This window comes from Peromyscus californicus, unplaced genomic scaffold (assembly GCF_007827085.1).
Source record: "Peromyscus californicus insignis strain IS unplaced genomic scaffold, ASM782708v3 Scaffold_8__1_contigs__length_139910024, whole genome shotgun sequence".
In the NCBI taxonomy this organism is placed as follows: domain Eukaryota; kingdom Metazoa; phylum Chordata; class Mammalia; order Rodentia; family Cricetidae; genus Peromyscus; species Peromyscus californicus.
In genome coordinates, this window is record NW_026294606.1 from 124,169,736 (window position 1) to 124,196,190 (window position 26,455).

General features: G+C 48.3%; 1 protein-coding gene across 1 annotated transcript in view; it reads right to left on the reverse strand.

Moving 5' to 3' along the window:
* Nucleotides 1-908: 908 nt before the first annotated feature.
* Nucleotides 909-26,455, reverse strand: part of LOC128103158 (uncharacterized) — a 63,466-nt gene continuing 37,919 nt past the window's right edge. The window contains exons 3-4 of the mRNA XM_052727266.1: nt 23,193-23,280; nt 909-1,274 (exon numbers count right to left, since the gene is read on the reverse strand). Coding sequence (XP_052583226.1) covers nt 1,145-1,274; nt 23,193-23,280 — 218 coding nt within the window. The 3' untranslated portion in view covers nt 909-1,144. The remainder of the gene's footprint in view (nt 1,275-23,192; nt 23,281-26,455) is intronic.

Sequence of the window (26,455 nt, forward strand, 5' to 3'; positions counted from 1 at the left end):
CTCCTCTTGTTGCTATTTCCTCATTCCGAAGAGGGTCTCGCTCCACCCTCCAACACTCGACTGACCCAGTGACCAAAATGTCCAGAGCAGCGCTTAGGGTACACCCCCTCCCCGTAAACCGTGGCTCTACCTTCCTTTCCCAGAGCCTCAGACGGAAGTTTCACTTCCATGTGACAGTGTTGACTATGGGATAGGTGACAGGTGATTAGGTCTTAAGTTCTTTAACTCCCGGGATGCATTCTGGTCCATAGTGGCCTCTTCCACCCTCCTGTTACAGGTGCTGCTGCTTGAGGTCCTTTCTAAATGTCCGTGTCAAGCTTTGGGACTTCAGTCTCCAGCACTGAGAGCTGAAGGAACTTTTGATCTATCCTGCAGCCTGCTCTGTGTAGTAGCGGGAAGCAGAAGCTATGAGATGGGATTAACCACACCACCTTTACTCAGATTCCAAGATTTGAGACCTGCATAAGCCTACACAGCAGGAAGCAAATTCGAGACCCCACCCTGTGGCATAGTGGCAGTGCAGAATTCTCCAGAGACAGGAGACACAGATGGGGGAGGGGCAGGACGCCCTGACATACCCTCACCTGACCAGTGGTGTCCCTTCATAAAGCTGGAGGAAGGGTGAGTCTGACGCACAGCCCTTTCAGGAAACATAGGTTCCAGAGCAGAGGCCTGGAAGCTGGCCCAGGGGACCCAGGACACCCCGCCAAAGAAGCAGAGTCCCAGGTGCACTGAGATGTTGCCTATTCCACCTTGGCTGGCTGACGGGGAGGCTTGCAGAGGCCTGTGCAGAGAGCAGACTCTCTGCCTCTTTCCCAGAACCATGAGAGGGATGCCTAAATCTAATAAGTTAATCTAGACTCCTAGAAACAAGATTAAATTTTCAAATAAAGGCAAGCTCTGACAGCTAAGGCATAAATCTTTTATTTAAAAAAGAGACGAAGCCATTCAAATGCAATCAGCAGTGACAGATGCAGGCAGGAGCTGACTGTGATAGAATGGGCACTCGTGGACTGGCTCCCCCTCGGTGACATGTCACAGAGGGTGACCTGAAGGGCAGTCTGGGAGCGTCAGCGAACAGTGGGGCCTCTGCATCTGTTTCCATCTTGCTTCTTGGGCCAAGGTGCTGAGAGTGACAGTGTCCTCAAGAAGATGCAGGAAGAAGCTGGTGCAGATGGGAAGGAATCACGGTCCCATGCCACCATCTCGGCTGCCACAAGAGGACAGAGAGGGAGGCAGCATCTTCCCGAGGTTTCCAGACCACCAGCAAAGCCCTGTGGGAGAGGTAGGTGGCTGTGAGGTAGAAGGAGAAGCCAAGAGCAACATTTGTCTCAGCCACTGGGTGGGCACTTCCCCTTCCCAGACATTGCCCGTTCCCTACCTGGTCTTGGTTCATCCTCTCAGGCAGGAGAAAGCTCCAAAGGAGCAAGTGAGCTGCTCAAGGCTGCACAGCTTCTGAATGGCCAAGCAGAGACTCAGCCCAAGGCATGCAAGCTCCAGTGCCCCTCTGTCTAGCACTTCTCAGTTCCCAGACACCCTGAGATGGCACCAGCTTTGCAAAAAACACTGACACCTCATTTGTTCTAATTCAGGCAAAGAGAATGCTTTCTGCTAAAATCCTAAATATCACCTCCTCTGGGAACTCTTAAGATTCTTGCCACCCGACCTCTTCAGAGCAGCATGAACCTAGTCGCTTCCATTTGCATATATTCTCCAAGGACACAGTTCCCAGGACAATTCATAAATCCATGTCTTGGGAAATGTTTCATAGGATGCTACAGACAAACGGGGCTTTGCTAAGTAAAGCTGAAGGGTACTGCTGACTCTTGTCTGATTCTTTCTAGAACAGTGTTTCTCAGCTTATGGGTTGCGACCCCCTGGGAGGGGGTCTAATGACCCATTCACAGGAGTCACTTTAGACCTCCAGAAAACAAAGATATTTACATTATGATTTTTTAACAGTAGCAAAATTACAGTTATGAAGTAGCAGGGAAAACAATCTTATGGTTGGGGGTTAGCACACATGAGGAACTGTATTAAATAAAGTATTGTTGCATAAGTGAAACAGAGGAGAGGTGGATCTGGGGGAGAGGGGAGGGAGGGGGACTGGGAGGAGTAGAGAGAGGGGAAACTGCAATAGGGACGTATTGTATGAAAGAGGAATAACAAAAGGGTCTTTTTTTCCAGCATTAGGAAGGTTGAGAACCACTGTTCTAGAGTTACAAAACATATCACAATACTAAAGGCTTGGAGAAATCATGCAGAAAAAAAATCCTAAATAGTTAGCCCAACATCTCCCCAACTCACATGGACATCAAATGCTTTAGTTTCTCTCAGGATATAATGAAAAAAACAGACTGAATTATGGTTTGATGTGGTATATCCCCTTAAGTGTTCATGTGTTAGAAAACTGGTCCCCAGTATGATAATCTTAAGAGGTGATGTGTCCTGTAAGATGTGGAATCTAGGAGGGGGTCCTTGGGTCACTTGTCTCAGAAGGGACTAAGGTGGTTCTGGCAGGGTTGAGTTCTGAAAGGAGCCATTTTAAGAATGTTTAGCCATTCCCAGCCTGACTTCCGGTCTTGCTCTGTGCATGCTCTCCTCACAACATGCTTGTGCCATGATGCCATATGTATATGTGAAAAAGCTAGGGGTCTTTGCCAGAGCTGGCACTTTGCTGATGGGTCTTTGAGTCTCTGGAACTGTGAACCGAATCTCTTTTCTTTACAACATAGCCTGCCTTGGGTATTTCCTTGAAGGAATGAAAACTGACTATTGCACTTTATGTAACAAGGAGTCCATTTGGAGAAATGTTGACAAAGCTATCATCTCAGGTTGGCTCAAAGCTTCCTGCTTGTCCAGAATGCAAACTGGTGCATGGAATTCTATCATGAAGTACTAGAAGCAGTTATCTGGATGCTGGAGAAGGTGCACCTGGTGCTGCTGGCCCTCTTTAGGATTAGCCTCCTTGGGTAATTCCATGAAGGCCTTCACACTCATATATGATGGTCATGCACACAAAATGTTTAATTGATTTCCTGATCCGTGGGTTCTTAAGGTCTGGCAGGCTTTAAGTTATCATCCGCTAAGGTCCTTTAGGTGGTTTGAGGCATGCTCTAGCCTTGCAGGATGGTGAAAAGATATTGGAGGAAAGGCTGTTGATGGAGTCCATGCGAAGGGGCCAAACACATTCCTTGCCTTCTAATGGGAACCTGGAGAGATGTGCTGTCACATGATCAGTGAATGGGTGAAGTGGAGCTGGAGAGCACCATGAGGCTAGGTGAGGAGAGGCCCCTCTGCTTCCACAGCCCTGCACATAGCTCCAAGCCTCACATCACTGCAGCCTGACCATGGCCAGCAGGAGGAATATTGATGTAAAGGTATCAGTCAAGGGTAGCTTGGCACCAATGTTTTCTATCAGGAGACAGCAGTATGTTGGCTCTCTGGGAGCTGGTCATGTCTGCTTTAGCTTGTATGCATTACATGGAACAGGCCTGGACTACCAGAGGGCACCATTTTTTGGTCACATGATTGACTCAGGAATATGGGACCTAACCAAGATTTAGTGCCAAAATGATATACCATGCAACTTTTATGAAGAGGAAATATTTCTCAGGATCATGGATGAAACCATATGCCAGGAGCTGTTTGCAGCCATATTGAGTTGTGGGGGAGCTCATCTGAGATCTTCCATGGGGGACATGCAGGACATGCAACCCAGGTATCTCTGGGAAGCTCTTGACGTCAGTCTGGGTCATGCTGTGATCCAGCCTTACACACATGAATCAGTGCCTTCCTATCTTGCTTAAGATTGGCAAGCCCTTTCTGTCCCTTGCAATGGAAAGAACCCTAATTTCCATGTCAAAAAAATTCCCAGGGAGCTGGCCAGAGATAGTTCAGTGGTCAAGAGCAATAAGGACCTGGGTGTGATTCCCAACACTCACAGGGTGGCTCACAACCATCTGTAACTGCAGTTCCAGGGGACCCAATACCCTTTTCTGACCTCTGTAGCATCAGGCACCAGGCATGCCATAGACATACAGGCAGGTGAGAACCCATACACATAAAATAAAATAATTTTTAAAAATTCTCAGGCCTGGGCCAGATGGCTGAATTAGAACCCTCGGCAATGTGAAGATTGGCCTACATAACTATTATCCATGCATGCATGCATGTATCTATCTATCTGGCTGTCCGTCCATCCATCCATCCATGCATCCATCCATGCATCCATCCATGCATCCATGCATCCATCCATCCATCCACCCACCCATCCATCCATCCATCCATCCATCCATCCATCCACCCACCCATCCATCCATCCATCCATCCATCCATCCATCCATCCATCCATCAATCTATGTATCTATCTATCATCTCCTCTATGTCTGTATCTGTATATGCTGAGGACTGGGTTCTGAACAGTAGCATCTGAGCAGAGGTGATATGTACCTCTCCAGGATCAGCTCAGGAAAATCTCTCTGAGGGCTTGTTCATGAGTTTGCACCTATGGATTGATGTGGCAAACATAGAAGCCAAGTCAGAAGGTGGCCAACAGCAAGGAGAAAGGAAGCACCATCGTTCTTAGAAGTCCTGCTTGAGGCTCTGCACATGAAAAATGAGCATCCATCTGCTAAGCACCAAAGTCCAGGGCTTTGCCTACCACTGTTGTTTCCAAGAGTGAGGTGTGATGGATTTTAGATAACTTTTCCTTCTATCTATTCATCCACATCTTATATGAACTCTGGGCGGCAGTCTGGGGATGGCATTGCATGCCCTCTGGATGAGAGGACAAAAGATATTCTAAATAGCCAGGATGATGCAGGCAGAGCAAGTTATGACAATGTATCTACCCTCAATCCAGTCCCCTTCTCTTCCCAGAGACACAATATTCACTCCCATTCTCTTTGCTTATCTGGCTTGCACAGAAGACCCCAGTCACTGCCTCTGTCCACGGTACTGAACAAACCTGTAGTACTGGCTTTATGTCTAAGCGTTATGTTCTCTTTGTGAACCTTTTAACCACTCCAAACAATAATTTTGTTGTAAAAGGAGAAAAGTACCTTTATCACTGGACTGTTGCGACAATCAAGTAAGGAGGAAGCACTGAAAGGATTGGTATGTTTTGTGAGCCCTCTCCTCCCTTTTCATAGGAACCTCGTCGTCTCCTTCCTCGTCACCTCCCATTTATCACATGAAAAAGCCAACAACCTCATACTCGGGCATGATACTGACTTTATGGGGCAGACTCTCATTCATGGTGGTTCGAGTGAATTAAGAAAAAAAGCAGACTCCAAGAGAGATTGTCCTTATAATTCTAGCTATGACAGGCAACAGGAGGCTACAGAATATTCTCAGAAAGTTTCAGAGCAACTTGTGGCTTGAGAAGTGTGACTCTGTCCCTTTTTTTCTCCTACACAGGGGTGGTGGCTTGGTGGTCCCTGGCTCTGGAGGATGAAGGGACTGGCTTCCTGCCACCCACTGCTGCTCTCTGAAAACATTCTGTTAACTAGACACATTGTACTGATTAAGGAGTAACGAAATCAGATCCTCCAGTTTAATTAATAAAACACATTTAGAAGTGATTGTGCAATAAAAACAGTATTAAGCTTCCCATTAAGCCTGTGCTTTTGTTAGTCTGTGTGGCCCCACTGCTGACTAATGTGTGGGTTCCCTTAGGCTTTTAAACTTTTTTTTTTTTTTTGCCAAAAATTTACAGACTCTGATGTCTTCCTGTGAACCCTAGGATAGGAGTTTGCTTTTTTCTTTCTTTTTTTCTTTCTTCCTTCCTTCCTTCTTTCTCTTTCTTTCCTTCCTTCTCTTTCTTTCTTTCTTCCTTCTTTCTTTCCTTCCTTCCTTTCTTTCTCTCTCTTTCTTTCTTTCTTTCTTTCTTTCTTTCTTTCTTTCTTTCTTTCTTTTTCTTCTCTCTTCCTTCTTTTTTTGGAGGGAGGGTGCTATGTTGTTTAGGCTGGCCTTAAGTTTACTACTCTCCTTTACCCTTCCAACATGTGTGCCACCCAGCTTAGGAGTCATTTCTTAGAATGGATCTTGGGAGCTTACCGGATGTGACTAGGCTCTAGGGATTTGATGTGCTGAAAGGGGTGGAATTAAACCACAGAGATCTTGCCTAGGGTTTGCTCAATCCATACCCAGGAGCTGGAACTCATAACCTGCATTCCCTTCACTACGATGGGGACCTGGAGTAAAAGAGCCAGAGTGTGTGTGTGTGTGTGTGTGTGTGTGTGTGTGTGTGTGTGTGTGTGTGTACATGCATGTGAAACTGGAAGTTTGGCTTTTTAATGAAAAAAGTGCCAAGGGAAACAGTCCATTGGCATCCTCTCTGTTTATATGCTCACCCCTACTGCCGCCATGATGTGGGAAGCTAGTTGAAATCAGAAGGTGTTTGCTGGACAGAAAGCTAGAGGCAGGAAGTTACTGGGCTAGTCTTGACGACACTGACTTCTTACTATAATGTCTGCTAGGATGTAACCTCCCAGGTTTTCAGAACCTGCTTCTGACCCAGACTGCTGCTTTTAGCTAGTGCTTATCCTGCCTGGGATCCTGAGTCAGTGTGCTTCTTTCCTGTCTGGGGTTTAGTGGCAGTTGAGTCTGTAACTTTGGTGTAGTTGAGCCTTAGACTGGCCAGCTAGCATGGCCTCGGGGGAGCAGGGCAGGCTTCTTCCACAGGTTGCTGGGCTCCTTCCAGAAAAGCCCATGGATCTGGATGATGGCCACAGATAGTTCAACGGCTAAAGATGACTGTGATGGCATGATGAAGGTCCAGACGCTTTGCTCCACACATCCCATCTGCCAACAGAATGGGACCATGGGGAGGTGAGGTAGGAGACGAGGGGTCAAAGGAATAAAAGAATGTGCGGCCCATGGGCAGCAGAAGAGGTCTCTGTTCTACACTCAGACTCTCTGGCCATGTCCCAGACTGCCAGGGAGAATGTGCGTAATGTTGCCTCATTTCACCAAGGGTTTTCTGCAACTTAAAAGAAGACACAAATCAATAAAACAGGTAGATAAGGAAGATCAGGGAGCTAAAATGAGGTCAGACTGTCACTGGCTAACCTCGCAGAGAGTGGGGATTAGGTTAGTGTTGAAGTCTTCCTGCTGCAATCCCTGGCAGTCATCCGAAGTGGAACTGAGCCTCCCAGGAGCCAAGGCTCAGGTGAAAACGTGGCTGGCTCTGGCACTCCTAGGCCACGTGGTGAATCTCCCAAGAAGGGACAGTGGAGAGTACTTCTGTGGCCATGTGGAGGAAGAATCCCTGACCAGGTCTTTCCTGAAGGGGGCAACACTCCAAGGGTCCAGGGAAGAGACCTCTGCAGATGGCATTTGTTGTGTTTTGAGAGAGGTTTCATTCTATATCCCAGGCTGATGTGGCGCTCACTATGTAGCTCAGGCGGGCCTAGAAGTCACAGCAATTCTCCTGTCTCGGCTTCTCAGGATCTGGGATACCACATATGAGCCACATGCATATTTGAAGACAAGGTTTCAAAGGAACAACCGGCCCCTGTGGGGCTTTGCAGAGCAGCCCGTGTGTGGTAGGGGAGAGGGTCTCATGCATGTTATCTGAACTGGCCCCTGTGGGGCTTTGCAGAGCAGCCCGTGTGTGGTAGGGGAGGAGGCCTCATGCATGTTATCTGAGAAGTGGCCACTTCAAAGGGAGACATGCTTGGAATAACTACCTACTTCTATTTAACAGGTAAGTTGACACTAGTATCTTGAAAGACAACACAGTGGGCACCCCAGCCTTTGCCTGGGGCAAGTATAGGGTTATAGCAGGGGTGGCTCTGACTTGGGCTGCTGTCATTCAGTGAGTGGGGCAAGAGGATCCTCCTCATCATAGTCATCAATGCTGGCTGACCATGAGCAGGAGGCCTAAGGCTGTCAACACGTGGACTATGTCCCAGGGTGGCTGCCATGTCCTCATGCTATGCAAGCTGCCTCCCCCAGTGAGTCATCCAGACAGTAAGGACGTTGTTGGTTTTTACTCTTTTGGAAGGCCCGCCACCCAGCTCCCAAATAAATCACACAGAGGCTTATTATTAATTATAAATGCCTGGCCTTAGCTTGGCTTGTTGCTAGCCAGGTTTTCTTAATTTTAAATTATCCCATCTACCTTTTGCCTCTGGGCTTTTTCCTTTTCTCACTTCTGTATAGCTTGCTCTTTCACTCTTACTCCATGGCTGGCTGGGTGGCTGGGTGGCTAGGTGGATGGCCCCTAGCATCCTCCTCTCCTTGTTCTCCTGCTCTTTTTTCTTCTCCTCCCAGACTTCTCCTTCTATTTATTCTCTCTGCCTGCCAGCCCCACCTATCCTTTCTCCTGCCTCACTATCGGCTGTTCAGCTCTTTATTACACCAAGTAGGTGTTTTAGACAGTCACAGTAACACAGCTTCACGGTTAAACAAATGCAACATAAAAGAATGCAACACATCTTTGCCTCATTAAACAAATGTTCCACAGCATAAACAAATGTAGTACATCTTAAAATAATATTCTACAACATAAAGAAGTCACAGGGTCTTTATGACCAAGCTTTGGAAATCACCCCCTGCCATCAGTACCCAGGGTCAGTTCTACTCTATGTGGGAAGAAGGTCCATGGAGGATCACCCAGGGACAGGCATAGTAGTGGCAGCCATTTTAGTTAAAACGAGTCAGTAGGAACTAGTGTACATGGGATGCAGGCACTGGCTGAGGTTGCCACCAGCTCCCCATTGCTGATGAGGATGCAGCTCTGAGAAGTCGTGTGAGTGGCAACAAATTAGAGCTGGATTTGAACCGATGTCTTCAAGAGTCCAGGACCCATTCTCTGGACTGCCTCTCCAGGCATGTAACTCCTCCTGCCCTGCATGTTCAGGAAACCAAGCCAAAGAGCCCAGGAGCTGGCTGGAGAGACCCTGTCTTGTGTGTGCCCTGCCCTGCTCCACATCTGCCAGCTAGATGTAGAGGACTTGCTCTTATCTTGAGGACGTTTGAGGGCCCTGCTTCTCCCTGATTTGTGAGCCGAGTGGGTGAAGGACACACCTGTTTTCCCAGTTACTTCTGTACCCTTGTCCTTATCTATGCCATCAAGAAATATGCTTCCTTTGTGCCCACGTGGCAGAGGCTGGACCAAGAATGACAGTTGGTGCTAAACCTGGGGCCTCACCCTTCCCTTCCAGCTGGCTGCCACAGCTCCAACATCTCTCCAGAGCAGAGTGAACGGAGCATGGGTAGCCAGCCACTAGAAGGACGTGTTTCAGGCTGTTAAGCAAAGCACAAAGAGAAGCAGTTTGTTTTGGTTCAGGATTGTGGAGCTCCCAGTCCATGATGGAGCGGGCCTGTGGCTCTGGGCCCATGACTGTGCAATGGATGGAGCACAACTGTCCACCTCAAGGTGAAGAACAAAGACAGAGAGGGGGAGACTAGGATTACACAGTCCCCACTTCAGGAATGGGCCTCCAGTGATCCAAGGACCTCCCATGAGGCCTCACCTTTTAGAGGTCCAATACCTCCCAGTATTCATCATCTTCAGGATTATGCCTTTGTCACAAGCTCCTGTGTGGGGCATCCTAGAACCAAACTACAGCAGCCACATGGGTCCAGACTGGCCAGTAAGTTTAAATCTGCTCTTGACATGCCAGCTTCCTCACCATTCCCGGTCTGGAGTTCTCTTCCTGATCCCACTGCCCCTGAGTAGCTCCACCATGCCCACTCACTCCAAAGTGTCTCCACCCAGAGTCCAGTGCTCCCCTTCATGCCTGTTCATGGTGTTTTCCAGGCCTCCCTTATTGTGGCCTTTTGCTTTCATGCTAGGGCTACATTTACTCCTAGGCTTTCTAAAGAAAATCACGGAGGGGGCATGTTGACATGCACCTGCAATCCCAGAGCTCAGGAGGCTGAGGTAGGAGGATTGTGAATTGGAGGCCAGCCTCAGCTACACAGTAAGACCCTGTCTCTCAGTCAGTTAACCAATCAAAACTAAATGAGGTGCCAATGCTCCTCTGCTGAGCAAATTTATTAATGCAGGAGGTATATTTGTCTCTATTCATGGCCTGCCAAGGTGGGAATGTTAACAAACCTTGTGGGAGACACTGTGGCAGTGTGAACGGCTTCAGGACAGAAATACAACTCCTGGCATGGACAGGCAGACAAAGCATGGAATGACCTGGTCCCCACTCTTCATCACCCTCCCCACTGCTCCCCGAGCCCCACACTGAGCCTGTGTTCTGGTCCTCAGCCATGCCCAGCTGATGCCTCCTCAGGCCTATACACCCCCAATCCCTCTGCTGGGGGTGGCATCACAGGTGGCTCCTTGCTACTCTTGGGTCCTGCCTATCTCTATGTTGCCCACACTCACTGGTGCCTCTCTGTTGCAATACCTGACTATTTCATAGTGGCACTTAGCAATTCCAGAAGTCATCCTTTGAAAAGTTTGTTCCATTGTATGACCTTTGCCCTCCTGGACAAATCTTCCCATAAGCTAGAGTCTGCTCATCTTGGCTGTTCTTGTGTCCAAAATGCTACAAACATGTAGGTCTTATTTCATGGGCCACACACAGATGCTCACAGGCAAATGTTCATTTTTCCTGAGTGAGGAGTCTGGACCCTGCACCTGGTGTCCTGCCTTAGCATGGAATGTTCCATATATAGGTGAATTACAGAGATGCCTGTCTGCTACATTGCTTGCCTTTCAGAGGACAGCCTGTGCATTTCTGTCTCTCTAGCTCCTTGAAGAGAGATGCTGAGAGGGCCTCTGATTTGAATAGAATCTTCTAGAAGCACTGTGCAGCTCTTTGGTCTTGTCCTTGAGTGGGTGGGCTGGGGTGCTGTGGAAGCCGGCACTGGAGCTGGCATTCTCAGTCTCAGGGTCTGGATGGTGAGAGTGCAAAGGTCACATTCACACAGCAGATGTGTTGATGGAAACCAGGAGGACCCGCTCCCCGTGCCAGGCATCAGAAGAGCCACACAACATCATTCTGACACTTGAAAATTGCAAATTTGAAAGGTTCCTTCTCACCTGCCAACTCTGCAGGCCACCATTGCCTAGCTGGATTCCAGACTTTTCCCCAGGGCTAGATTTCCTAAGGCCCCAGAATTAGCCAATGGAGGGTCTTTCTGACCCCACCATGCACCAAATCCTTCCAGTGTCCAACGCCTGGAGTTTGCATTTAATCAGGACATTGCCAGTTACAAGTGACTGTTACCTGAAAAATGCTAGACTTGAGTCACTTCCTGCTGGCCACATCCAGGGTTCCAGGGTGCCATCTTTTCTTAGTTCATTCTTCCTAGAGACTGTCCATGTGATGGGGGTCGGGTAAGGAGGCCCTGGAGCTTAGACTCATTCTTCTAAGTGAATCATGAATATCCAGCTCACTTCATCACAGCCACTCATTCTCCCTCAATAAGCCAGGCACATTCCTGCCTTAGGATGCTGGCACTGGCTCCTGCAAGTGCCTGGAAATACCTCCCCTCCCCTTTACAGCTGCTGCCTCGCTCCCACCTGTCACAGGGTTTGGCCCACATTTACCTTCTCTGTTTCAAACGGCAATGTTCAGTTTTCTTTTATCGTTCACTTCCAGTGAAGTTACTGACTCACTCTAGCCAGTACTTATTCATTACTGCTATTTCTTCAAAACCCACTTGGATACCTGTTTGGTTCACTGGTGAATCCCAGAGTCCTATTGCATAGTCATAGCTCAGTTTGTGGGACGAATGGAGCAGACAGGTAAATTAATCCTGCATTCAGACACTGGACATACAGCAGTGAGTGGAGCTAAAGACCTCTAGTGTCTGTTTCATTTGCTGGGAGGGAAGGAAGCGTTCCATTCCATAAAGCTGGCAGAAGAAGCCCTGACACCAGACCAGTCCACAAACACAGAGGGATGTGCAGGTTGACATTTGCTGGCCACAAGAGCCCGGCCTTGGAAAAGGCAGCAAGTTCCACCACACTATCGATGGCTCCCACCTGCAGTCTGGAGAAGGTGCAGTTCTCTCCAGCTCCACTGTTACCACGAATACAGGTAATGTTGGTAAAATTCATACCCAACAAACAATTTAGGACAGTCAATAAAAAAAATTTTTTTTAAAGTGGTACTACCTGAGCTTCAGGTGGCAATACCTGCTAAACAGGAAAGCACAGCAGATGCTCACATTCCAGAGATGGTCCATACTGCTCTTCCTTCTTGGAAGCAGAAGACAAGCACATTGCTAAGGGTGGCAGTGAAGCTTCTCCCAGATCTGTTTGCAAGTTGCCTTTGCTTTTATTTTCATTCCCTCTCAACTGGAGTGTGGGAGTGGGTGGGCAGCTCCCTGCCAACCCATCATTCCCCTGACATTTCCCACTCACACGACTTAAATGAAGAAAAATGCAGACTGACCAGGAGCTGCTGGAGTTTGCAAGCCTCTCTTGGAGGCAGCTGGTGTGTGGAGAAGCAGAACCCAGACCAGTTGCAGGAACTGACGCACTCTGACATTAGTGTCTTTTTATTGACACAGTGTTTTATCAAAATTCATCTCAGGGGTAGAATATCCATCTTCATATTGACTTAAAATACAAGGTAATGCAGGGTGGGCATCCCATCTACATGCTATGGACCTCTGCATGCAACTGTAGATAAATAATCAATATTTTATCATCAAATTATGAGCTAGATTTCAGTGTTTTGCAAGAAGAATCTGGAGATGCATAGTGAAGCACAATAATGCTTTTTATAAGCAAAGTGTCTTTTTGCATAGCAATAAGAGGTAAGCTGCTTTTGGCTATCCTTTTGGACCTGAGGCAACCTCCCCTCTGGTCCAAAGAAGGATAAGGTGGAGGTGACCGCAGACCAAGCTTGACTTTGCTGTCTGTTGGATGCGGTGCTGGCTAGTTTTTATGTCACCTTGACATAAGCTAGAGTCAGTTGGGAAGAAAGACCCTCAAATGAGAAAATGTCCCCACAAAACTGGTCTGTGGGGCATTTTCTTGACTGATGATTGATGTGGGAGGGCCCAGCCCACTGTGGGTAGTGCCACCCCTGGGCAAGTGGTCCTGTGTGGTGTAAGAAAGCAGGATAGGCACACCATGGGAAGCAAGCCATTAGGCAGTGTTTGTTCATGGCTTCTGCTCTAGGTTCCTGCCCTGGTTTACCTCAGTGATGGACTTAGAAGCTGTAATGTGAAAGAAACTCTTTCTGCTTTTGCTCATGGTGTTTCATCACAGCAGTAGAAACCCTAAGATAGAGTCGGTTGCATCCATGGGCACACACTGCATGACTCACAGTGCTAGTGCCCCACCCAGGTCCTTGCTGATTTGTGCCGTCGCTTCTGCACACATTCCTGCCAGGGTCACTGATCTCGAGCTGCTCCGAGGAAGGGCCTGGCTGCTGGTGTTCCCTGGGAGCACCCTTAGCCAGGGTGAGGAGTGAGGGTGGAGAGAAGAGCTCGGTTCCAGCGCTGTGCTCCCTCCCCCACCTCTCTGTCCAATTTCTACTCCCTTATTTTTGTCCCCTGAAACATTCCCTCCACATGACACATGAAGCCTTGTCACCAGATCTGCTACTGGAGGCACTGACACTCTACTCGTTCCACAAATACAGTACGCCGACTACATGGCGGGCACAGAGGGCAGAGATAGGAATGCAACAGAAACAGAAGTAGATATAATTGACCTGTGTCCAGCTGACTGCAACAGCTGTGAAAAACCCCTCACCTCACATGGCTAGGAAGTTAGGGAGCTCCAGGGCTGGCTGCTCCAGCTCCTCAGACAGGGGCCACTGTGGGTCTAGCTCTTTCTCTGTTCATTGGAATACGGCATGACTTGCCGGTGGACTACAACACTCTAGATATCACATCTGGGTAAGACACACTGAGGAAGAAGAGGCTAGACTTTCTTGTGGCTTTCTCTTTAAATCTGGAATACTGTTCCTAGAAGCCCCTAATTCCCCAGGAGTTACCTTTGCCTCATTGGCCTGAAAAAGTCCCACATTCCCTCTTGGGCCACCTTGGGGAAGGGTTGGAAGGACCTTTGTGTCTGTGAAGCCTACCTGGGACCTAGGGGTAGGGGTGGACTATCTTATAGTTGCAAAGGTAGCAAACTGGTGATACCCAATGCCATTGGCACTCTGCTAGGAAGGGAGATGGTGGTTGCAGCTGATGGGGAGCTCTGCCCCCTGCACGTCTACCTTCTGCCTCATCCATTTCCTCTCTGCACTCCTCTGTGACTGCATACTCTGTCTGTGATTTGATGTGGTTGGATTCTTTCTGGTGTAACCAGAGGGCAGCACCCTGTCTGTTCCACTCAATGTGGTTGCCGTGGGGACAATTATGCTCATTAAAAACTTGATGAATAAGTAGATTGTGAAGGTGATGAATGAATGCTTGCATGAATCTGTGTAGGATGGCACAGATACAGAAAAGGCTAGGGTGGGCTAGCCATCCTTTCAGTGTCCTGTGAGGACAGCAGGGGTGAGGGGTCCTTTTTGTCCCAGGAACCCAAAGACGGTGAGAAGAGCAGCTTGGGGCAGAAAACCTCAGCTCCCATTTGGCTCTGACCCTAACCAGCGACTTTGGGTTTTCCCTGCTCTCTGAGTCTGTTTCCTCTGGACCCAGTCACCGGACAGTTTTCCGGGCACTAATTGTGAAGCCACTGGGGCTGCACATGGTCATGGGGCAGGTGCCAGGGAGCTGCGAGGCTCTAACTCCTGGCACAGAGCCTGCACTCCCAACTATTCTTAGGAGTGTGAGAGCCTAAACTGTGTAGAAAGAGTACAGAACATCCCAGGTGAAGAACGGGCAGGCAGATGGAAGCCAGGCTTGCCTGAGGAAAACAAGCCAGCAGGGCTGGCCCTTGGGGGTGGGGACACTGCATGAGAGAACATCTGGGGCCACATGGAGGGAAGCTGGATGTGGTGAATGAATGTCCTGCAGCTAGATTTCAGGGGTCTGGATGAAGCAGCAGCCTCAGCAGGGACACTATGCCACATCCAGCCAGGTGAGGGCTGCTGCTGCTGCTGCGGTTCAGACAGGAAGGCAGAGAAGTGGCCATATCTGAGGGACATAGTGGCTGAGGACAGCTGGGCTTTCTGCTATTGCTGGGCTTCAAGGACACTGGTCAGTCCCCCCACCCCCACCCTCCTACTGAGCAAATTGGCCAGTTCTCCTCAGCAGGGAGGAAGCATTCCAGGCTTTGTAGAGGGAAGTCTTCACTCTCGGCTCAGGGAATGGAGTAGGAATCGAGCCTAATACAGTTAAGAAAAACCTTGCCATCAATCATGTTGGCTTAAATTAAGTGCAAGGTCCAAGTGGGTTGCCTGGCACTGTTCCACAGCAGAGGCCAAGGTGGGTCACATCTAGGTGGTTACCGTCTGAAGCTGGGAAAGGGTTCATGATTTTGGGAAGAACGGACACTGTGTGCATGTGTGGGGGGTGTTAAGGGTTTGGGGTCTAAGCTCTGGACAAAGATTATTTAGAATAAACTGTAATGTCGTGGTAATTGTGTGGACTGGGATTGCCTTTGTTGAGTACTGGCTGTGTGACCTTTGTGGACCACTCACCTCTCTGGCCCGTTTCCCTCCCTAGAAGAGGGCAATATCAATAGTTGCTCTGAAGGCTCCTGTGGGTTTAGATCAAAGTGTCTTGTCAGCTTCAAAGCACAAGTAAATGCCAGGGACTAAAAAGAAAGTTCCTTTTAAGCAAAAAGCCCCTAATTGGGTGATATTGTTGAATTAATATTTGTTGGAGGGCGTCAGGCATAAGAATATCTTCATCTTTAGGGGACACATGCTATGTAGGAGTAAACAACAAAATGGTAAAATGCCCAAATGGGTCAGAACAAGCAGCACTCCTTAGAGAGCTGGTGGCCTTCTGTATGTCCCTCTCTCTTAGAGAGAGCTGGTGGCCTTCTGTGGGTCTCTCTTTTAGAGAGGTGACAGCCTTCTGTAGGTCTCTCTCTCTCTCTTGAGAGGCAGTGGCCTTCTTTAGGTTCCTCTGGGCTGCTAGTTTTTATGTCAACTTGCCATAAGCTAGGGTCATCTGGGAAGAGAGGACCTCAATTTAAGATTGCCCACATCACACTGGCCTGTAGGCAGGTCTGGGGAGCACTTTCTTGATTCACGACTGATATGGGAGGGCCCAGTCCACTTTGGACAGGTGGTCCTGGGTTGTATAAGAAAGCAGGCCAAGGTACTGGAGAGCCTCAGCAGTTAAGAACATTAGCTGCTCTCTCTGATGACTTAGGTTCAATTCTCAGAACCCACATGGTGGCTCACAACCATCCGTAAGACTGATTACAGGGTAGAATCTGATGCCTTGTCCTTCTGGCCTCTTTGGGCACTACATGTATGTGATACACAGGCATACATGCTGTCCAAACACCCATACACCAAAAATAAAAATAGATAAATCATTTTTTAAAAGCAAGCAAGTAGGCCGAGCAAGCCATGATGAACAGACAGCATTCCTCCATGACTTCTGCTTCAGTTCCCGCCTTGACCTCACTCAGTGATGGAGTGTGACCTGAGAACTGTAAGCTCAAGCAAACCCTTTCCTCCTCAAGTTGCTCTGGTCATGGTGTTTATCACAATAGAAAACTAACTAGAACATCCTCCAAATCCCCGATTTCCCTCTGGAACCTGAACTTAGTCTACAGTCTAAAGGAATGATGGTTAATCTGTGTATTTGTGTGCATATGTTAATTTCACCAATTAAGAGTAAGACCACTATCACAGTTTAAAGCCAAATTTGAAGCAAGCTTTAATTAAATACTGGCCAGGGGGATGGGCTCTGGCCAGGTCCATACCCAGGTTCCTGGGAAATGGCCCTGAGCCATAGGTTGTAGTAGTTTAAGAAGGAAAACCCGTAATTCATTGCATTTCCCATCAGGTCCAATCAAGAGCAAGCATACATCCTAACATATTTCCTGCCTGTGAACCTCCCGCCCACATGTGATTGAGCACATCCTGTCCAGATGGGTCAAGCAAACTTGTTTAGGGGAGTGAAAGCATGTGGCTTGTCATCTCCCATAAACAACAACCACCAGCATTTCAGGAACTATCTATCCTTGCAAGAGGCTTGCAGATCAGAGACATTTCTGTTTCATGGATCTCTTAGGCATAACAATTAAAACTTAAAATGTAACTTTGGCTCTCTCACATACATGTGTATGAGTCATGTGTATGTTCATGTCAGGTTTATTCCTCATTATCACTCTCCAGTTTACAGACAGGCTGTCTCACTGAGCCTGAAACTCACTCATTTTTGAAGACTGGCAGGGCAGGAAGTCCCAGGGATCCTTCTGTCTCCTCCTCCTCAGCACAAGGATTACAGATACATGCAGCTGCTGCTTCTTTGTTCCTCCTCCTCCTCCCCCTCCTCCCCCTCCCCCTCTTCCTGTCTTCTTCACCTGCTTCTCCTCCTCCTGCTCCTCACAGGATCTGGGGATTAAATCAGCCCTCAGGCTTGTGTGATATTTAACAGCTAGCTGAGCCATCTCCTCAGGCTTGGAGATGGTTAATCTTGTCTACCTGATTGGATGGAGAGATGCCCAGGGCACTAGTGGGACATGCCTGTGAGTATGAGAGGAATTTCCAGCTTCCATGGTAGAAGAAGGTCCATGGGTGGGGGCAGCCATCCGGAGCACACTTGCGATCATCTCCCATTCTGAGGCTCCTAGAACAGAGGCTCTCGCCTCTGACCACCACTATCTCCCCACATACAGTTAAGAACACAGTGGCCTCCTTTGCTCCATTTCCTTAGTCATACCTTCCTCCTCACCTTCCACTCTGGTGGCAATGAGACATAAAAATCAGTGGAAATAAGGAAATGCCACCAAGGAAGAGGATGGCTTAGACCGGACAGTGGCCTCATGGGAGAAGGGCAAGGCAGAAACCCCTTTTGTACTGTCTACAGAAATCCAGACGCCAGCTGATGGATGTTGGAGCAAATATGATCTGCCCTACAGACCACAGCGCCTCTGACCTGCTCCATGCACTTCGGCCCAGCCTCTGTGTGCGAGGTGGCATGGCTACAGACAGTCCTCCGTGCACTGGACACGAAGCTCAGGGTTGCCAGAGGCTAACCACACAGAACACAAGCACTTCCCTCTTCACCGCCATGCCAGCTTGCCGTGCAATGTCCGCTCAGGAGCTAGCCCCGGTCAGGGTGAGCTCCTGAGTGTCTTCCCAGCTGTCCCCACTGCTGTCCCAAGAGCTCTGGAGAAGATGGAGGTGTGACACCACACAAGTGGTTTGGGGACAAACAGAAGATTTCATGGAACTTGGCAGTGAAACCCATACCCCAGCATGCGCTGCCTTGAACTCTCAAGCTCCCCTCCAGGTGCACTCGAGGTCCAACTGCACAGGCCCACTCTGGCTTAGTTTCTGACTCTCAAGCATTCATCTCCAAGCGGCTTCTCTAGGAGGGGCCAGAGAGCCAAGTGTGTGTAGAAGTGTGAAGTCTGTACCTGCTGGCTACTTGGTCCTGTTCTGTGCCTTTTCTGCAGGGCCCGGAATCAAGAAGTCAACAAAGGGACTGGGTGTTTGCCTGGACTTGTGTTCATCTTTTCCACTGAAGCCCCCTTTGGAGTCCTTGCCCTTGCTGATGTTGGGAAGTGTGGAGACCCGTAGCTTGGGGTATGTGCCACCAGGGTGACTTCTCTCTGATCTATTTCAGTCACTCACCTGAATATACCAGCACTTGCCAGCCTGGTTCCACATGAGACTCAGTGCAGAGTTCTTCCAAAAACATACCTGTGCTCAGCGCCATCCTCAACTCACTTTCTGCCCAAGCATCTTAGGCACAGGCATGTCAAACTCATGGGTGACTGCAGCATACAGACAGCTGTACATGCAGAACTGTACTTTGTAGGGAAGGGTGTTGCCTTGAGAGCCACCAACTGGCAGGTCTTCCTCAGGAGCTACCTGTACTGAGAAAGTCTTCTAGTGGCCCTTGTTTGGTGGGCCAACCAATTCACTGTCAACTGAATAACATAAATTCAGTTATTACCCAGAAAAATGCACCTCACCCCAGGTCTAAACTTCTCCAAGGTGCAGACAGTCTAAGTGGAGAGTTTCAGAGAACTCTGACATTCAGATGTCCTGTGCTTTCAAAACAGCTTCCAAGTGCAAGCTGACCCCTTCTCTTTGATGGCCACACTGGACCACTTGCTTCCCTAATTAGGAGAGGCTATGTCTTAATAAAAATTCTTTATTTGATTAAGTGTTCAACGTTCAATACTTGGCATATAGGAAAACCATGATCACTAATTTGGCCTATAGAGGGAAAATAATTGTTTAATGAATGCTTTGTGCAATTTTAAAATCAGTTCTTTGGGGGTGGGTGATGGGCAAGGGCAACATTTATCTGCTGCACAGCAGTCTTGGAGCACTAGAAACCTTGCTTTCTGTGTGTAGTTACACACTAAGGAGAAATGTCACCATTGCCTGACTCACACCTGCCATCCACTATGGTCTCCCTTCTGCTGCTTTTTGGTTTTTGTCTTTATGAAGCCATTCTTCTGACAGACCTGTGGGCCTCAACCTGGTTGCCTAAGAGCAGAGTTTAGAGCTCAAAACGTCTGGACAGTTGTGAAACACCTGTCCCAGAGACCTTGACTCAACTCAGTTGGCCTGAGGTAGGCCTTGGTTCCAATGATGCTAATGTCTGGGGGGGGGGGGTGCAGGAACAACTTCCAATGATGATCAGCTCTTGCCAGCAGCTGAGCACCATGCCCTCTTCCATCTGGCATCTCCAGCACCTGCCATGGAGCCAGGCATAAGACAGCCTCACAAGTCCACTGTGAGTCATATGCAGAATACACCTGCAAAGTGCTTGGGATTCTGGACCATCACACCATACCACCTCCTTCCGCCGAACTGCCCAGGAGACCTAGACTGTCTATCCTATACAGCAGGGTTGCTGTGGTACTCAATCACCGTGCTTCACCTGGGTCTGTCTCGTAAAGACAGTGCCACAGCACTTTAGTCAGTAGGAGCAAATCAGTATGTTGAGAAGGCATAGCATTGGGGTTAGAAATGTGTGCTAATAAACTGTATTGTGATGCCACCTGGTCCACACAGAACGCTAGTCAGAATAAACATCTGTTTCTTCCATGTGGGTCTCAGGGAAACATTTAAATAGCTCTCTGCACAAAAGGCATAAACCCAGCAGTCCATTCCTTCTTTTTGACATGGTCATTCATTCATTCATGCCAGCTTCTCGAGGCTCACCATGGCGCAGGCACTGTTGTAGGGTGTGGACACAACACTGAACTTGAGGAACATACACTGGGGTTCATGGCACTGAGATTGCAGAGTGGAAGATGCTGAGAAGTGGGTTAGCAGACAGCATCTAACTCAGGCTGTAATAGATGTGGTTAAGCAGAGCAGAGCGAAGTCTGCTGAGGCCCTGGGCATGGGGCCCTGGTGGCAAGGGCTCCCTGAGGAAGTGGCTGGGGCACGGAGGACCAGGATTCTAAGGACCCCAGACAGCAGATGTGCAGGGGCAGGGCCAAGGCAAGCCTGATGAGGGGACAACCCAAAGGTTGGGGAGAGGGTTGTATAACCGAGAAGCCAGAGCCAGTCTGCTCTCATCGGCATGCCCTGGTTGAGTGTGGAAGTACTTGGTTACAGTGGTAAATGCACCATCTGTTTACTTGAACCAAATTGCTACCACACAAGGGTCCACACAAGAAAACTGGAAGGGTGAGTTTTCCTGTCTTGGGAAGCCGTTCATTGGGTTGTGTTTCACCTAATCCCATAAGTAAACAAAACCAAACCAAAACCTCATATGTTAGTTTATGATGGGGTTACATCTCAATAAAACAGAGTAGGTGAAGATTATCCCAAGAACGCCTTTAGTGTACTCAACCTGGGTCCTATCTTACCTATGCTCAGAGAACTTCATGAGCTCAATGCTGGGGAGAGTTCTCCCACACAAAACCTACTTTTAGAAAAGTGTTGTCTATCCCATGAGATTTATTAAAAGCTTAAATCCAAAACACTAGGAACATCCATGTGCCCTTGTGGTTATGTGGCTGACCACACTGTGGGCCACTGCTACTGCCCAGCATCATGAGGGAGGGTGGGGCTGTACACAAGCCTAAGAAAATATTAAACCCAAAGTACTTTCTACATCGTGCTTCCCTTCCTCACCACTGTGAAATCTGAAATCTCGAGAAAGCCATCCCACATGGTGGAAGGAGACTGGGGTGCTGGACCCAAACCTTCTCATCCCGGATCTTCATCTTAACCTCCCTTCAGATGTCACTTCCCAGACACCTCCTCCCAAGCGCATCACTTGGCACCTGGCCTCCTGCTGGGTTTTGTGACTTACACTATGGGATCCCCCTGTACACCCATCTGCTCTGTACACACTGGAATGTCATCCTGCGGTCACAGGCTGCATTTACATTGTTTTCTGCTGTGTTCACCATAGTCTAAGGCACATGGAAGGTGCTCATCCATTATTTGTTGAATGAGATTGGAATAACCACCACTTGGTTTTGCTGCATTCTTCTGGGCACTGAGGACTGGAAGGGTCCCCAGCGTTCTCAGGCTCCTGTTCCCAAGCACATTCATGTCCTCTCTAATCCTTCTGCCTTAATCACCTTAAATGGGCTGACAAGCACAATTGACCAATTAATAGTACTTCTGCTCTTGTTACATCATTTGTAATCCATGATGCTCTTTCTATTTGCAACGGCCTTTCAATTTTTCATGACTCAAAATGGAGGACATGCATAATGAATACAAATGGCAAATTGATTAAATGTAACGCATGTCCTGCTGCTTGCTGCATTTATGCCTGTTATTAATGACAGAAATCCAACAAATTCTCATGAAAACACAGATAACACACAACCTTCAATGCAAGACGTTGGAGCACGAGGGCCCTAAATTTTCCTAATTACTAAGCAACAGCAGACATTAATTTCTCAGACGGCAACCTCTGTAAATAAGAACACTGCCATGGCTTCTTTGTCTGAGTTCTGGTTGCTGGGCACAAACTGCTCTGCAGCCCACAGACTGTGTGTGTTTCAGAAACAAAAACAAGCCACTCTTGAGGAATTGCCAAGGAGTGAAGTAGAAGGACACCACTTGTGTGGAATCATATGTATCATCTTCTACCCCGATTGCATTTTTCCCTGAAGCTAATCTGCTCTGATACAGAGCCGCATAGCTTCCAATGGTGTTCTGTGTGCTAGAGCATCGAAGGCGATAACATGGAGGAAGAAGGAGACACAGAAAGGACAGTGGCCTCGCTGGACGTGTCATCTGGGTCTCGGGGACAGGCTGGTGTGGTGGAAGAGGCTGCAAGGAGCACCCTTATTTTCTTAAGGTAAAACTTAATTTACCCATTAGTGGGAAATGCGATAGGGCAAGTGTTTTCTTAGACTGGAATGGTGGCTGGCTTACTCAGGTTGGTACTAGAAAACCACGAAGCTTTTGTCTGCTAGGCCTGTAAACAGAAGAGGTGGCTCACACTTGTAATCCCAGCACTCAGGTGGCTTGAAGGAGGAGAATGCCTATGAGTTTGAGATTTGCCTGAGCTATACAATGACTTCCAGACCAATCTGGACTACAGAGTGAGTCCCTGTCTCAAGAAACCAAACCAAACCAACCAACTGCCCACCTGCCCCGCCCCCAGAAGAGACAAAGCAGGTCGGAGCATGCTCAGAAGCACACTCACAGTGTGCTCAGCGTTCTTGCTGAGCTCCTATCCTCTCCAGCCTCTAACACAAACTGGCTGTCCTGTATTGCAGGAGGATGAATCAGGAAGGGAAGGCGTGGCCATGGCCCTAGTTCACGCTATTCTAATTCTACCTACGTTCTAATAGGTAGGCATTCACCATGAGCTTAGCTCCAAATGCTTGCCCAGCTGTTTGCCAAAATGTGTCTTGTCAACTCAGGGTGCACAGTGGTTTTGGCAAAACTAAATTTAGACTTGTGCTTTAGAAAGTGTCCAAACCATCTTGGGTTGGAAGCCCCCAAAGAGACCTAGAACCAAGCACTTGGAAGTGAGTGGCTGGTTGAGATGTGGAAGGTGCTGGGGAACTGAGAAGACAGACAGGGACAGGAGGTGGCTCGGCAGTAAGGGGATCTCATGACATCAGCTACACAGTGAAGGCTGCTGCTGGAGCACAGAGGGAACTCTGGGCAACGTCAAAGTGCATGTCCCAGAATGCTGTAGCCCCACAGCAAGGGAGCTGGATTCATACTCACCTCCTTGGCAATGGCTGGTTAGGGCTGCCTGTGGAAATACAGTTCCTAGGGGCTTCTAGCCATGCTCTGGACAAAGGCTTCCAGAAGCCTGCATGACAAAAATGCAGTGAATGTGGGTGAGGTATCAACAAAGATGGCGCCCAAAGTTACCCAGGGATGTGGAATTCCCTCTGCACATACAAGTCCATCCCATCCTGCACCTCTGAAGCCTTCACCGTGCTGGTGACAAATGTCTGGTTGGTGCCTGTGGCATATTGAACATGCTACTGAACACAGTTCGAAGCGAGCAGAGGCTACTGGATGCTCCTTGCTAAATTTCCGCTCTTTGGAGACAGCAAGACAGATTTCTTGTGTGAAAATTTAGGAAATATGCATGCTCTCCTCCCCCACTGTCATATGTCTATGTGAGAGAATAAAGAATTCACAGCTCGATCTAAAAACAGCCAAATTAGGAAGAGAAATACATTTACAGACCATAGCATAAGAGAAAGCAACACACTGACAGAGACAGGAAGAAAGGAATGAGGATTTAATTTATTATAATAAAAAACCACACACACGCTCACACACACACACACACACGCTCACACATACACGCTCACACACACACATCAAAACTCTTGGTACTTTTAAGCATCTTCCCCAGGCAAAGCAGAGGTGCAGATGTTTGAACAGGAGCATCCTAATCTCATGGCATCTAATTGTCAGATGGGCCACATTCTATATTGGAATTCACCTTTTAAAGCCAAAGATTTCCTCAGAGCCTCTACCTCTTTTGATATTTCAGTTGTAAAAATATTTTCTTAATGCCTAAAATATAAAAATTCCACAAGTTGGCATTTATTTCATGTTAAGTATGGATTGTTTTTATATGCATTGACTCTTACCAAGCTTGTAGGGGAGGTCTTGGTTTTCCTGTTTCCAGAAGAGGAGGCTGAGGCATGGAGAGGTTGAGTGAGTGACTAACCTGGTACCACTTAAGAACTAGAGTCGGGATTTGAGCCCAGGTGACCAGAATCCCCCAGCTGTGTCCGGTATTGCTTGGTCCTGGAAATCTGGGGGGGAGGTAGGGGGGCGATGAGGAAGTGAAGGAAAGACAGATGCACAGACAGGGACAGCTGGGATCAGGTGGGCGGGGCTCTGCTGGAGCAGCACCAATCACCAGTAACTTGTAGCCTCATTGCGCTGTTATGCACAACACAGTGGGAGGAGTTAGCTGGTCTTCGAGGTCTCCAGGGGTGACCAGTCTTAGGCCGCAGTCACTGGGGAGGAGGAAGCTGTGGTTGCTAGTTTTTGCACACACTGCCAACATCTGAACTCAGATCAGAGGAGGGCTTTCTCTGAGCCTGACCCCAAGGACGGTTTTGCCTGCTCCCAAGGCTCTGAGGCATCAGGTCCTTGACATGACTGTGCTAACATCCACAACACATTCATTCAGGACTTCCTCAGCTCTCTACGCTCATTCTATATTTCTGTATTATCTTTCTTCCACGACAATGTCTTGATAATCAAATGTTTTTAAAAACATAAATCCTGTGATAATTGGTTGGGTATGTCTTAATTGATATGGTCCTGACTCATACCAGGACAACGAAGGAAAAACATCCTAAAACAAGAGCCTATTCAAGTGGCAAAGGCACCAACTTCCCTAGGCATGCCCAGTCTGTGATAGCAAGGCTGTGGATTTTTTTGTTTTTTGTTTTGACTTTTTCGAGATAGGGTTTCTTTGTGTAGCTTTGTGCCTTTCCTGGAACTCGCTTTGGAGACCAGGCTGACCTGGAACTCACAGAGATCTGCCTGGCTCTGCCTCCTGAGTGCTGGGATTAAAGGCGTGTGCCACCACCGCCCGGCTGGCTGTGGAATTCTTATCTCATGCCCATTTTAAAGACATCTGCTCTCTTAATCTGGGGAAAGTCACTGTGGGGTTCAGGAGATGGAATTTATTTGACTCTCCGGTCACTGAGTGAGCCTGCTGGACTCCACACTGAGTAGTGTACAACATGCACATGGTGCTGCCTCCTCATCAGCGTTCCCTGGCATTTACTAAATCAAAGAATGCACATGACTGTAGATGGAAGCACTGCTTAGAAAGCCCTCACACAATTGCTTACATTCACATTTACTATAGTGTGATCGTGAGCCTAGAAAAGAACTGACATTTCACTGCGAGCAAGCCTATCTACTCAGACTGGAGAAGCCACTCATCTTCCTAACCATCTCCCCAGGAGGGACGAGAGAAGGAAGCCCAGGCCACGGCACTGAAAGCTTGAGGTTTGCTTTCCCATGGTATTTCTATTACCACCGAAGTGTGGATGTGGCAGAGCACATATGCACAGAGATGCTCTTTGCTAAATTTAAAGGAAACATTCTTTCCCTACTTCTCACAGCTAAGGACTTACAAGAGATAGTCAGAAGAGCCAGAAAAACCCACCACTACACATGGTAAAAGACCCTCTGTTTTGTTAAACACCAGAGCACTGGTGTGGCTTGAGTACAGAGCAGCTGTTAGGCGACAGGGTAGGGCACAGCTTCTGAGCAGCTTACGCTCGCCCATCAAACTCTGGAGAGAACTGGCAACTCTACGGCAAGCATTCCAGAACCCCACCGGCTTGTCTCGGCTTGTTTTTCCCACATGTTCAGTAATAGCAGCAGCTTTGGCAATGTCAGGCCCCAATCAGTCGGGAGATTCGTTTAGAAATTGTGACCGGTCACAATGTACCTTTATTTAATTTTCATTCTCACAAGTCATTTTCATTACTTAGGCTGCCGTTTGGTGGAGTGTGTGGCCTGCACAACTGAAACCACCTCTTCAGACACCCACAGAGCCACTGCCACGGACACCTGCAGGACACTGATTCTCCAGAGTGGGAGGTGGGTATGCGTGTGTCTCCGATGCCCTTTTGACAGCTGCCACATCTCCTGATGTGGCCCAGGACTGGTCTAGACCGAGAGCAAGTCCAAAGGTAATGATGAGATTTGGATTTTATACTCATGTGCCTCATCTCCCTGTGAATCTGACAAACTCCCAGCTAGGAACAGACATAAGATTAGGATGTGACAACGCATAAAAGTCTCCTAAGGACAAAGGACAGCATTGTCTAGCCCAAGATAACTGTCATACTTTGGGTTTCTATTGCTGTGATCAAATCCATGACCAAAAGCAACTCAGGAAGAAAGGGACCTTTCATGTCCCAATTGCAGTCCACCATGAAGAAAAGTCAGAGCAGAAATACAAGGCAGGAACCTGGAGGCAGGAACCGAAG